The following is a 14,661-nucleotide window of genomic DNA, read 5'->3' on the forward strand; positions in this document are numbered from 1 at the left end:
ATGGCCTAAAATATTATTAGCATGTCAAATTGATTCGAGTAACATTTATGAAAAATAGACCAGATATCAATTTCTGCATAGAAAAAGATACGCGTACAGTAGTACTCATAGCGAAGTGTATGCCTGAAGCAGCAATGGTGCATTGTTCCAACTAAGTATGGCAGATGAACGGATCTGCCGAACTAGGAGAAATGTGTGCAGACAATACAGTTTTATTGAAAAAAGAAGGAAGGAAGAGTGGGTCTAATGTTTCGTCTACATCGAGGTCATTGCAGGTGGAGAACAAGCGCTCGGATTGTGTCAGTGATGGGGAAGGAAGTTAGCCGTGCTCTTGAAATGAACCATTCCAGCATTTTCCGCAGCAGTTCAGGGAAATCGCGGAAAACCTAAATCTGGATGGCCGGACGCGGGTTTGAACCGTCGTCCGTTGCGCTATCCACTGCGCCACTCCACTCGATAGTTCTATTGAAAGCGATATACTTGACAGCCAAGTTGCCGAAGTGTCGGCAGGTCTAAAGGCTTGCGCCGACAATGAGCAACACTTAATGTTGACCAACTACGATATAGCTAGCATAAATCTCGGACCAGAAAGGAATCTTACCTGTTTCAAGCGGCCCACGAGCTCCCTCTCTTCCTTATTGGCCTTTATTGGCATGCTAGGGCCATCTTCCTCGCTGTTGTTGGCTTCAGCCATATGGATCACGCCGGGCAGCGTTTTGCTGAGGAAGGTCACCAACTCGTTGATGTCGCGGAAGTCGATGCTGCTTGTGGGCCGCAGCGCAGCCAGCAACACAGGCAGCCACAGCAGCTGACGCATATTGCGCGTCGCTTACAGTAGAATGGGGCAGCCTGCAACAAAGCCGCTGTGTTTAGTGGGACATCTTCCGTCCCACTGTTGCCATGTATCTGCCGCGATTTGGCATAAGAGCGTCGTTTTACTGCAGATTTTTCACGGTCGCGGGCTGGTAGAGCGCGAAGCCCAACCACTTAATCGGGTTATACTAATATCACCTATGGAAAGCGATGGCCACAACCTGCATTTAATACTCACTAGACTAGAGGGCCATTAGCAATACACCACACAAAATAAGCACCATAGACCTTGTACAAATCTGCTTTAATGAGAAATAGTCAGGCTGAATTGTTGAAACACCGGAGAACGAAAGATTCGCAGAGGTTGTGTGTGTGTGTGTGTGTGTGTGTGTGTGTGTGTGTGTGTGTGGTTTTTTTTTTCTTTTTTTTTTTCTCTCCAATCAACTAAATTTCTCTAGCATTAGTTTTTAGAAAGTATGCAAAATGAAGAAAGATATCGTGCGGGTTGAAAATACTGTTTTTTTTTGGGGGGGGGGGGGGGGGTTAAGGCCAACCCACACTGGACCTCCACACCGTATCATGCCTAGCACTGAATGGCGAAACAGATTATGCAGGATCGCCGTTGCAGAACACATGATATTCCCCAAAAGTGATAATATACCCTCAGCTTTAAGGCGTCAGTAACAGTAATAGAATTTATGAATGGTTGTTCTTGACAGTTGTAGACAAAGTTTACGTACTGATGTGAACAGAATCGCCCTTATGCTTTATCCATATGTCCAAAGTTAATTTTTCGCCAGTAAAACTATTTTACTGTTACAGCAGTTTCATTAAAAACTGAAAAACTTTATTATATGTCGGTGCCCTTATTTGTGCACGTTGCAGGCAGGCATTTTCAGTTTAATATGTTTTAAAATAATTTTTACCTTTCAGATATTTGGTCTCTTTCGTGAGAGCGCACTACAAAATATAGCATCAAGACGACATGCAACATCCGCGCTCGCAATGCATCATGAAAGCAAAGAAAACAGTCAATAAAAAGGGAGGCGACACAAAATTCACTACTGTAACAAGACTATGTCAACGACCTTGCCGCAGTGGTAACACCGGTTCCCGTCAGATCACCGTAGTTAAGCGCTGTCGGACTGGGTTAGCACCTGGATGGATGACCATCCGGTCTACCGAGCGCTGTTTGCAACGAGGTGCACTCAGCCCATGTGAGGCAAACTGAGAAGCTACTAGATTGAGAAGTAGCGGCTCCGGTCTCGGAAACTGACATACGGTCGGGAGAGCGGTGTGATGAACCCATGCCCCTCCATATCCGCATCCAGAGACGCCTGCGGGCTGAGGATGACACGGCGCCCGGTCGGTACCTTTAGGACTTCACGGCCTGTTCGGGCGCAGTTTAGTTTTAGTAACAAGACATCCGCGACAATAGTAGGTTAACTCAAGATGTTAGCAGATGACGCATAAGTTCCGTCGGCAGTTGGTGTGAATGCCGCTATTTGAAATACGAGAGCTGGAACTTTAATAGTGTGTTAGCAGACGACGCAAAAGTTCCGTCGGCAGTTGGTGAGTGCCGCTATTTGAAATACGCGAGCTGGAACTTTAATAGTGGCATCTATTTATTTACGATTTATACAAGACAGATACATGTTTGAAAGTTTTACTCTCCGATGTAGTCACCAGCTTTGTGCATAACCCTTTCCAGCGAGGAGAAACTCGTCGGATAGGATACCCTTAGCAACTCCAGTTGTGTTGGCAGTACCAGTGGAACGATCTACTACCCGACGAATCTCTGTAACAGTTTTGAAGCGAATACCATGAAGCGCTTCCTTCATCTTAGGAATCAAGTTGAAGCCACAAGGGCATAGTCCGAAGTGTGTGGTGGTTTGTACAGTACTTTCCAGCCCCGTCGATCGAGCAAATCATACATAATTTGTGCCATATGCGCCTGGCATTGTCCTGCAAAATGATGGCCGGGTCCTGCAGAAAAGTGTCGCCGCTTCTTTCTGTAACCTGTTCCATTTTTGGAAGAGGCCTGCAACTAGCTTAGAGAAATAAGTGGCGAAGTTTCCTTCAGACCATCATTTTGCAGGACAAAGTTCGGAGGCATAGGGCGCAATTTGTGACAGATTTGTTCAATCGAAGAGGCCGGAACGGACGTAAGCCCTTGTGAATTCAACACGATTCCTATGACGAAGGAAGCACGCTTCATGGCATTCGCTTCAGAACTGTTACAGAGATTCATCAGGCAATAGACCACTCCATTCGAACAGTCAAAACAACTGGCGCTGCCAAGGGTATCCCAAGACTTCCACATCGCTGAGTACTTTGAAGGACAGTAAAACTTTGAGCCATACATCAATGTTGCGTAAGTTGTAAATAAGTGGTCTCCAGTATCATTTATCATTTTCTTGGTCCTTTGTCGCACTTCAACGCGGGGTCGGCCCTGTTACTATGGATTTGGCGTCGTTAGTTGCCGAGAGTGGCCGGATGCCCTTCCTGTCGCCACCCCGTCTGGCAGATGTGTCAGAGAAGTTCCGCGTATCTCCCTTAAATCTTAAGCCGCCTTTACACCGAAGCAAATATAAGAGAATGAGCAACAGCGAACGACAATTTTCATGTGTAAACGCTAGCCGCGCCTGAGTGACCTGCGTGCGATCGTGTTCGGTTCGCTTTTCACTTTGTGTTCCACTGGTTCTTGTTCTTTTGGCACTTTTTTTGTCTGCTTCTGTTATTGTCGACGTGGGGCGTGAACATAGAGATATATAGCAAGCCGAAAGAAAAGATTAATTATTTTAATTCTTTTTATTAAAAAGAAAAAACGCAAATTTTCCTGAAAGTAAACAAATGGCGAATATGCAGGCGTTGTGGTGATTACAATTAAAAAATATACGGAAAACCTTATCATTCTCGTTGCTTACGTTCTTGGTCTCTGTAAATATATTGCTCATTTATTACTGTTACGTTAAGAGATCATTTTTATGATATATAAAAATGATTATCCGGAATCACACTGTCTGTCGGCTAATAAACTATAAGCAAATTTTATAGAGTACTCTATGTGGCAGGTCATTTATATAGTGACAGTTCGTATGTATGTACATTTCACGCTTCATGAGTAATATTTTTGGTATTACCTTCCTTATACTTACTTTAATAGAATCCTTGAAGTGCTCCGCACATGTCATTGTGCAGACATCAAAAACTCTGGTAGATAGCAGCTCATGAAATGCGAAAGAATCACTAACATAAATTCCTCCGTTTGCTAATAACTAGAGAGTAAGTGATAGCCTTTCTTCGAGTAATGTTGGTGATTAGTGATCTTCTTTTATATTTGCTCCTCAGTTGTAATGAGAAGCTTTTGAAAAGCGTGAACCGACATACGTACAAAGTTTTGGACTAATGCTGAGGAAAGCTGAAGCTGCAGTTAAGTGTAAAAATACGTACGCCACACATTTCACGTTTACGTAGAAATTAATTCACCTGAATTCTTCCTTTCCCCCGTTATTGTGCTTACTTTGTCAAAAATTAGTGCGCTTGCCTTGCAAAATACGAGTAATACTCTCTGAATATCAAAGTGTATGCCACAAGGCATCTTTGGAACCTGTGTTGCTTCCGTATGCCACAAGGCAGTGGAGTGAAAGAAACGAACATAAAATGGCGAACAAGTCATTGGGAAAAAAGGGAATGCGGAACTGCTGAGAAAAAAACGAAAGCAGTTTTCGCGTATTGAACGGGATGGCACGAGCCAGCCTTGGATCAGTAAACGAAGCAGAGCTCTCGCAGACTTACACATATCAATAGCTTTGACCTTCAACCTGGTTGTCACTTATCGACAGGCCATTATTTTGACCTCGATATAATATCTTATTCCGCAGACAGAAAATCTTCAGCATGCTGGTCGAGGTCGTGTGTCATCGCGAGACAGTGTTTACGCAGGGTCTCCGTTTTTTAAAGGATCGAATGTTTGATCTGAATCAGATCTACGTAACGAAAACTCTCTCGAGTTTTAGGTTAATACATTTGTATTGCCTTTCTTAGTGTTTTTTTTTCCATTGGCTTTTAGTCTGTGATTTCGTAACTTCGTTTTCCATATTATCCAAACTATCAAATTCAGTTGTTGCAGTGTTTTGTTTAGAGCCTCCAACAAGAATGTTGTTTCAAATTGTTCATTATTGAATTTCGCACCTTTTCATCAGTTTCAGTAAATGGCATCGACCCACTATAACAACGAAGCTAACAGCGAAGCGAAATTACCGTGAGTTTCTCATCCTCCAGCTCTACTTGTGTGTTATCACACGTCTGAAACAAATCACACGTCTGAAACAAGTTTCCCGTTAGTACGCGTGTTCATTGCCTCCCACCTCCAATTTATGCAATCCCGTACTTGTTATTCTCATCCAAATCTGCATTCCGTTGCTTCAAGCAAATCTTTTCGTTCACATAGTTTCCCAACTACACATCCTGAGATTAACGCACTGTATTCGGACGTCACTCGTTAAGTTACCCATTCTCTTTAGTCTCCAAACTCTTCATTGCTGACCAACTGTTTCATTCATTCTTTTGATAGTATTTTATTGCGTGATTTCCATGGAATCTTGTATACTGACTTCTGCAGATTTCTCGCGTAATTAGATACATCGATTTTTCGATTGCAACGAAATTCTGGGAGGACACTGTTGATATATAGTCAGACATTGTCATTGTTGATATATTGTCAAGTCATTTATTTGTGGGAAATGGGCAAACGAAAATTCGTAATTGGGCTGTTTGTGTATCCGGACAAATGCCAAGACCCATTTCTTGAGGCTCTCCAACTGATTATCTCAGAATCCAAATCTGAAGATCCGTATTTCAAAATTCAGTTGACCCTAGAGTTTTATGTCACTTTTCCCTCAATAAATACAAATTGTGAGTACTTTGTATTATTTTATTATAAACTTTCAGGAGCTTTAAGGAATTAAAAGATAGAAAGACTGACATGACCACAAAAGAAAATAATCACATTCAGTATTTAAGTTCTTTGTTGACTAATCAGTATACGCGAACTTTAGTAACTACAAAATTTGGCCACAATATTATCCCCTTGGTCCCTGAATCCCCATTGTCATTTATTGTATCAATTACTTCACAAAAACAGATTCGTATTTGTCCATCGAAAATAAAAAGTTACAGGACCGTCTTGAAGCCCCTAACGTTAGCTACAACGCAACACGTGTACACTTGATGGGAGAGGTTGCCTTAAGCCTTTGAAACAAGTAACACGGAGAGTTTACCGTACTCGTAAACAAATGCCACTGAGAAATCACTAGTGACGAACTACTGGCAAACTGTGGGAGCATACAGACCCCCCCCCCCCACACACACAAACACACACACACACACACACACACACACACACACACACACACACACTCTCTCTCTCTCCCGACCCCCACCCCAACAGTGACGATTGCATCCAACACTTTAATGACTGCCACATGAAGCATTGATGATTAAAAAAACTCCATGAAAAATCAAAGGTTAATTATTTTGTAGCAACGAATGACTGTAAGCAACTGCTGTCCTTAGCCTCCACATAAATTTAGCCATCGGGTGCCCAGCATCCGTTTTTTACTGCCAATATGACCACGAGCTAGGATGAGTGGTATCATCCACTTCTTGACAGGGATTCGCCATGTTTTCATCCATCCATCCATCAAGGAAGTCCCACCATAAAAGCAGGTTCTGGGATTGATGTGCATATTTCTCAAATTGGATTATATTGCATTTGCAACTTAACACTTGCCGCGGAACTGAAATCCCTCCCGTTTTCGATGTTCAAAAAGAAGTTACCAGTGTAGTTTTAAAACATCTGTTAAAGTTAATGTGGGGACAGAAAGAAGTTAAGAATATTTTCTCCCCCACACTTTGAAACATCGCTATGTAATTCATATAAATGCGCCAGACTGTAATCCTAGTTAGCACAACGGATTAATTATGCCTGTCGGGACAATACTTGATTTTGAATTACATGCTCGTTCCCCGTTCACAACTGTTTCAGCAACTATCGCAATATGCCCAAGACACCAAAGATTACCTACTGCTACAATTTACAGTCAATATTCTAGAAGGTAATCAACCTCAGCCGTTTCTCTGTTGGAAGATGATAAATTTGAAAGAGCATTTAAGCAGTATGATGAACTTGAGCGAAATACTTTGTTGTGTGATTGTTTCTTTTTTGTTAATGATTGCAGAAACGTGACGAGTTTTCTGTCGAAATGTTTACAAACATTTCACTCGAAATAACGAAGCAGATGGAAGATTGATGGAAAAGTAAGATAAAAAAATTATAGCGGGAGAAACCAATGTGTTCCGGTGAACATGTTCGACATCATTTTCTGTAAACATTCCAGCAGTCCATATATAGAAAGTGACATGAGTGTTGCAATTCTACAACTTCTCAGCGTGCGTCATTTGAGCTTACATGTCTTACAGGGAGACCCATTTATAAAATCGGGGGTGTTGTGCGACAAGAGTTCTGCGGATGATAAGAACAGTGGCTGCCTTTTTGGCCGTTCGTTACAGTGGTTTCTTGGTACAAACGTTTTGAAAGCTGCAAACAGTTAGTAGTTCATGTACGAGTAAATTATGTGTGTGTAATAAACAATAGCACAAAACGTCCTGTGAAGTAACAGATGAAATTCAACAGAATTATAAGAAGCAGGCTGGTATTTTCGCCGGAGAATTGACGATGCGGAACAGTTCACACGGGATTGTTCTTTTGGTAATTAAGTGGCCTTTTGCTGTTCTGTTAGTAATTTTTCGCTAGAAAAGTTTGAAAGCTGTATCTAATTATTTTTGTAGCGTAACGGCAAAGCAGCTTTTTTTTTTTTAGAGAGTAGATGATTGAATAATTCAGCAGTGTAGCATGATTTCCAGTGGGCGCAGGCAAAGCCGGCTGTCCTCGTTTCACGCACAAGTCAGCATTTGAACTCACCTGGACACGCTTCCGGTTGTGCGTCAGCCGGTCTAACTGTAGCTGCTGCGTTGCTGCGCGAACTGAAGAGAGCTGCCCTGCAGCCTGTTGAACTCGCAAGAGTTGACGTAAGTGCTCGGTGCGAGGCGAGGCTCTTGGCAGCAGTAGGATCACGTGCTCCAAGAGGGGACCTGGAGGGGGGAAGCGAAGGCCTGATATAGCTTACACCAAGATCAGCGTACTGAATGTTGGCCACGGCGGCTAGCGGTGTTGGTGGACCTGGGGGGAAGAAGGGGATGGGGAGGGGGGAGGACGACACTTGAAAAGCGAGTGGATACCCGATGACGGCGGTCGGGGGAGGGAGGGGGGGGGGGACAATTGCACCAGGGACAATTCTTTAATCGACAGCACAAAGGCGTGCATTGTGCCACAACGCCTGCTGTCTCTAAGGGGCACAAATAAACACACTGCCATAGCACTTCTGGATCCCACCAAAACAGAGGTCCTGGAATCATGCGAATTCGTCTTGAATATGAGGAACTGGGCTATTTTTTAAACTAAATTTGACGAGCGGTTATTGCTCATTCGAAGAGACTAGCGGTGAACTGCTGAATTTTTTAAATTTGTTTTTATACCTGTTAAGCGAATTGCTGCTGAGGAGCTCAATTTAAATTCTTCCACAAGAATCTGAATTTTGGTTTAGAGGTGGCGATAATGTTGCTAAGATTTCATGGAAAATTTTAGCGTTTGTCGTTGATAGAGATTGAAGACGCTTCTAACAAGGTGGTCTTTGCACACTGTGATGCCATGATTGCATGAACCTGTTCAAGAAATAGAGATTAAAAACGCTGGATACTCTTGAATCGGCCGGCCGCGGTGGTCTCGCGGTTCTAGGCGCGCAGTCCGGAATCGTGCGACTGCTACGGTCGCAGGTTCGAATCCTGCCTCGGGCATGGATGTGTGTGATGTCCTTAGGTTAGTTAGGTTTAAGTAGTTCTAAGTTCTAGGGGACTGATGACCGCAGCAGTTGAGTCCCATAGTGCTCAGAGCCATTTGAACCATTTTGAACTCTTGAATCATTGGAGTGTGCCTGTTAGTTGCAGTGCTACTAACTGCTGTAATACACTGAAGCGCCAAAGAAACTGGTATAGGCATGCGTATTCACATACAGAGATATGTAAACAGGCAGAACACGGCTCTGCGGGCGGCAAAGCCTATACACGAGAGAAAGTGTCTGGCGCAGTTATTAGATCAGTTACTGCTGCTACAATAGCAGGTTATCAAGATTTGAGTGAGTTTGAACGTGGAGTTGTAGTCGGCGCATGAGCGATGGGACATGGCATCTCCGAGGTAGCGATGAAGTGGGGATTTTCCCGTACGACCATTTCACGAGTGTAACGTGAATATCAGGAATCCGAAAAAAACATCAAATCACCGACAGCGCTGCGGCCGGAAAAAGATCCTGCAAGAACGGGCCAACGACGACTGAAGAGAATCGTTCAACGTGACAGAAGTGCAACCCTTTCGCAAGTTGCTGCAGATTTCATTTCTGGGCCATCAAAAAGTATCAGCGTGCGAACCATTCAACGAAACATCATCGATATGGGCTTTCGGAGCCCAAGGTCCACTCGTGCACCATTGATGACCGCACGACACAAAGCTTTACGCCTCACCTGGGCCTCTCAACACCGACATTGGACTGTTGATGATTAGAAACATGTTGCCTGATCGGACGAGTCTCGTTTCAGGTTGTATCGAGCGGATGGGCGTGTACGGGTATGGAGACAACCTGTTGAATCCATGGACCCTGCATTGGCAGCGGAGAGGGGACTGTTTAAGGTGGTGGGGGCTCTGTAATGGCGTGGGGCGTGTGCAGTTGGAGTGATATGGGACCCCTGATACAGTACGTCTAAATACGACTCTGACAGGTGACACGTACATAAGCATTCTGTCTGTTCGCCTACATCCATTTATGTCCATTGTGCATTCCGACAGACTTGGGCAATTCCTGCAGGACAATGCGATACCCCACACGTCCATAACTGCTACATAGTGGTTCCAGGAACACTCTTCTGAGTTTAAATACTTCCGCTGTCCACCAAACTCCCCATGCGTTAAGATTATTGAGCATATGTCGTATGCCTTGCAACGTGCAGTTCAGAAGTGATCTCCACCTTCTCATATTCCTATGGATGTAAGGACAGCCTTGCAGGATTCATAGTGTCAATTCCCTCCAGAACTACTTCAGACATTAGTCGAATCCATGGCACGTCTTGTTCTGGCAATTCTGAGTGCTCCCGGCGGCCCTACACGGCATTAGGCAGGTGTACCGGTTTCTTTAGCTCCTCAGTGTATAATTGCTTGGGACAAATCCAGAATGTAAGTAACTTGTTCGAACTTTGCTACTTCCAAAAACTTATTAAATCGGGTGTAGGGCGTACATGAATTGTACAGAGGAACACAAATACGTATCTATTACGATGTAAAAAAAATATCGATCAGCAGCACGGATTGAATTTTGTGTTAAACATTAGATCCCTAAGGAATAGAAGTTCTTCGTAAACTTCCATGTCAAATTTGGATAAATTGCCAATGTTAGTTGGTTCAAATGGCTCTGAGCACTATGGGACTTAACTTCTGAGGTCATCAGTCCCCTAGAAATTTGAACTATCTAAACCTAACTAACCGAAGTACATCACACACATCCATGCCCGAGGTAGGATTCGAACCTGCGACCGTAGCGGTCGCGCGGTTCCAGACTGTAGCACCTAGAACCGCTCAGCCAATCCGGCCGGCGCCAATGTTAGTCAGATGGAGGTAACCATCGAAAGTACGGCATTTTATCCAAGAACTTCCTCGTGAAAGACTTTGTAGTCATTAGATCCCCCATTAACTGTCTGTTACCGGCATTCTGATTGGAGAAAGGTAGCAGCATATTACCTTGACTAATCCCACTGCTACTTAAACATTGTAGTCCCCAAACAAGAATAGTTTGTAGGGATGGATTAGATATCTAAAACAGTCTGAATCCTCGTGCAGATCAATGATATAGAATAGGGCTGTTGATATTTGTAAAAGTATCGATATTTAAAAAATATCATCGTATATCGATATATCGGGCAAAAGTATTGATATGTCACGGAAAAAATATCGATATACCTGCCCAGAAAAGTGTCGGCTTCACCTTGTAAATAAAAATACTACTGGTTTTAGAGCTGTATACTCCATACATCAACAAGCCAGCAGCCTGCCTAGCTTCCTCTGAGCAAGAATTGAATGGAAAACGTTGCACGTTCACGCTTGCCGATAATCTCTTTGCTAACAATGGTAATTGCATGTAAGTGTCACAATAAAAGGTGTCTAATCGGCCCTTTGCTCGGTTTCGCCACATATCGGATTTGTCTGCAAGACATCATGTCGACTTCCCTGTTTTTTCACATCTGCCAACGCCAGCGACCAAACAGTTGTAGTGTCAAAACTGCGTGGCGAAGCTAAACGTTGCAGTTTCTGTTGGTGGCTCCGAGCGCCGATTACATAAGCGTTTTTTTCCCTCACACGTATCCGCTCACCGCAAAGACTGCTTGTCATTTAGATTGTTGTTCATCATTTTCAGCAGATGTATTTGAAGAATGCCGACGTGAAGTAGTTGGCTTTTTAACACAATTGGTGTGCTATTTCTTCACATCGGAAATATTGTTGTTCCACTCACACAGCCACAACTCAGTACAACTGGAATTCTTTCGTGCCACATTATACTTGCTTCACACAGTTAAAAGAAAAAGAATGGCCCTGATGAAAGCTCAAATTATGTTCGACATTAGTTTCAAAAGAACAAATACGTATCAAAAATTGTGAAAAAATATAACACAAAATAAAAATATCGGCACTCGATATTGCCGTTTTGATATCGATATACCGGGGGGAGAAGTATTGCCAACATATTCGACATTTTTTTTTTTTTGTTTGAAAAAATATTCGATATTTTTTCGACAGCCCTATTATAGAACCTATGTAGCGCTCAATTTAATTTCATACAATACACAAAAATTGCGCAATTTATTTCTCGCTGTACAAATGACAGGGACTAAATATTCAGATTTGGTGGTTGTAGAGGCTGCCGAAGAATTGATGTTTCAACTTTACACTTGTCAAAGCAGTGTGACACTTCCGACAATACACGTGGGGCATTACCATCTTAAAAGCTGCAAACTTTTAATACTACTGTCTTTCCCGTTGAATAAAATGTAGCTGCGCATAATCGTTTTCTAGATCTTACCATTTATTTTCCCTTCAGTGAAACAGATGAATTCATCCTAAACCTCAGTATCAATGTAATACGCATTACAGAATCTCCACTATGCGTCACAGTTGGCAAGAAAACTTTCCGGGTTGAATTCTTCTCCTGATGTTCTTAAAGGTAAACAAGCCACGTGGCAGAGAGTGCTACAAATGTAGACCCATCAGGCACATTATATGTTTTCATCAGTCAGTAGTTCAGGTTCGGGTTCTCTGCATCACAGGATGCTCCTTACATTCTGTGGAGTCGGAAAATTATTTTCAGTAACAGCTGCCAGAAGTTTTTGTGTCTTATGTTTTCATTGTACCTTTTTTTGCTCCTGGCACTGGTAACTGTATGTATCGTAATCTGTCATGTTTTATTCTCGTATTAGGGATACAGTATTTTATGGACTGGAAGATGCTGCGGACTATAAGATGCACCTTAATTTTTAAGCAGTTTTTTTAAAAAAATATTTTTATCATTTGACTGCAAAGTCAGACAGAAAATTCATAGTTTATAAAACGGAACTCACCTTTAAAATCTCTGAAAATCGTCGTTTGAACCTTCTTCTTCATCATCATCACTGCTTTCGATAGTGTTATTTTTATGTTGCACTTCTTGAAAGTTTTAACAATAATATCGTTTCTCACTCTAGACCACTGCTGTTTCATCCACTGGCACACTTGTCTGATTGTAGGTTGTTTTGAAGCACCTTTCGTCGTGAATTCATGCTGTGTTTCATCCATCATCCGTTTATTACATTCGTCTCTCATACACACTTTAAATGATTTATTAATTGAGACATCCAGAGGTTGCAGTTGTGAAGTCAGTCCTCTCGGAGTAACAGCAAGCTCTGTACGTACTTCTTCCCTGTTTCAGTTTTTCTTTCACAGAATTTTTCAAATGACCACTAAACTGATCTAGCACAAGAAGAGAACTCTTATTCGACGATAAAACTTCCCTTCTCTACTACACTCGGTTAATGTCCGCAGCTCGTGTTCTAGTGGCTAGCGTTATTGCCTCTAGATCACGGGGTCCCGGGTTCGATTCCCGGTCGGGTGACATTGGTGACAGTGACTGGAATTGGATTGTGAATAAAAAACGGACTGTGTCATAATTGGGACTTTGTATGGTTGCTGATGACGACGCAGTTGAGCGCCCCACATACTAAACATAATCATCAACAACACACTGTTAATCCATAGTTGCATATCAGCCTCGTCCATACTACCTTTTGTCATGTACGTGAACACCACCTGGTGGTATTTCAAAAGGTTTTGGCATTGTTTCGCGCTTGACAATGATCATTGGATTAAGTTTAGTACCGTCAGCACAACATCAAAGGCCAGCAGTGTAGCGCATTCCTTCGTGTCCACTTGTTTTTATATTTACAGTTTTAGAAGTTTTCGTGGCAACAGTCCTGTTACTCGGCACGTCAAATGTCGGAAGTGTTTCATACATATTCGCTGTTTGGCTTAGTTCAACAGTGGTTTTCTTTCGATGTTGAATAATAAAGCGATGCAAAGATAATATTTTCTCTTCATACTCTTATGGCTTTTTAAGAGCTTTTGGTTTTGATTTGCATGCTAAGCCCATGACACTTCATAAACCTGTAGTACCAACTAAGTCCACCCTTAAAGTCTGTTATGTTATACTGTAGCGCAAGCTTACGAGCGGCGTAATTGAATCCTTTCTGTATTAATTCGACTGCCATTTTGATGCCGTCCTTGAATCTATTTCAGTACGTAATCTTCTAGTTTTGACCATTTTGCATTCAGTCGTCTATTTGCTCAATTAGTCTTCCTCTTTTTTTACTAGCCCGCCAGTCGCGAAAGGTTTTTGTGTTTGTGATGGGCCGAAATGCCACTCACCTGTTCTATTACAATGTTCTTCATATGTTCTTACTTTCAATTTATAGCTCACATGGTACGAATACCTTTTATTTTTTTTTACGAAACTAGCTGCTAAAAAAATATTGTACTACAACTGATAACACACATAACTTTCATTTCAAGTTCACTGTCGCCGTAGATTGCAATAAGGCATCATAAGCTAGATTCTAGGTTTGTGATGCCCCAGCGACAGGAAGACAGTGTTAGCAAGCTTGTGAATCCCCGCAACTCTGTGTTCGTCGCATCTGTGCACTGCTGTTGCCAGTTGAATCCAGTGTTGCCAGATGGAGAAAGGTTTCCTGCGGCATTGAATATATGGCCATTTTTAAGACTGGCTGGAATTTTAAATCAAACACTGGATATTTTTATATTAATTCCGAGTATAAGAGGCACCTGAATTTTGGAGGCAATTTTTCGAAGAAAAAACTGCGTCTTAAAGTCCCTAAAATATTGTAACAACTGTCTTTAATGTCCTCCGGGCTTTCTGTTTAACCCCTTACTGTCTGCTAGTTGCTTTAATATTTTTTGTAATGATGTGTTTAGCAATCAATATTTTGTGACAAACTGTCACGGCACTGATGCAGTAGGTACCTATACTAATTATAGATTTCTGACAGATGCAACAATTTAGTAAACACCAACAATAGGTCCTTGTCAGATGTATGTTAGGTCTCACACGATACTAAATGTACAAGACACTATACGGCTTATAG

At 42.4% G+C, this 14,661-nt stretch overlaps 2 protein-coding genes and 1 pseudogene across 3 annotated transcripts in view; 2 read left to right on the plus strand and 1 right to left on the minus strand.

Moving 5' to 3' along the window:
- LOC124605512 overlaps positions 1 to 7,953 on the minus strand; it is a 35,285-nt gene extending 27,332 nt beyond the window's left edge. Inside the window, exons 1-2 of the mRNA XM_047137251.1 lie at positions 7,799 to 7,953; positions 602 to 849 (exon numbers count right to left, since the gene is read on the minus strand). Of these exons, the coding sequence (XP_046993207.1) occupies positions 602 to 817 (216 nt within the window). The 5' untranslated portion in view covers positions 818 to 849; positions 7,799 to 7,953. The remainder of the gene's footprint in view (positions 1 to 601; positions 850 to 7,798) is intronic.
- LOC124605511 (E3 ubiquitin-protein ligase Ubr3) overlaps positions 1 to 14,661 on the plus strand; it is a 297,916-nt gene that overhangs the window by 154,838 nt on the left and 128,417 nt on the right. The window lies entirely within an intron of this gene.
- LOC124608859 lies at positions 1,893 to 2,010 on the plus strand (annotated as a pseudogene).

Source organism: Schistocerca americana, chromosome 3, assembly GCF_021461395.2.
Source record: "Schistocerca americana isolate TAMUIC-IGC-003095 chromosome 3, iqSchAmer2.1, whole genome shotgun sequence".
NCBI classification, from domain to species: domain Eukaryota; kingdom Metazoa; phylum Arthropoda; class Insecta; order Orthoptera; family Acrididae; genus Schistocerca; species Schistocerca americana.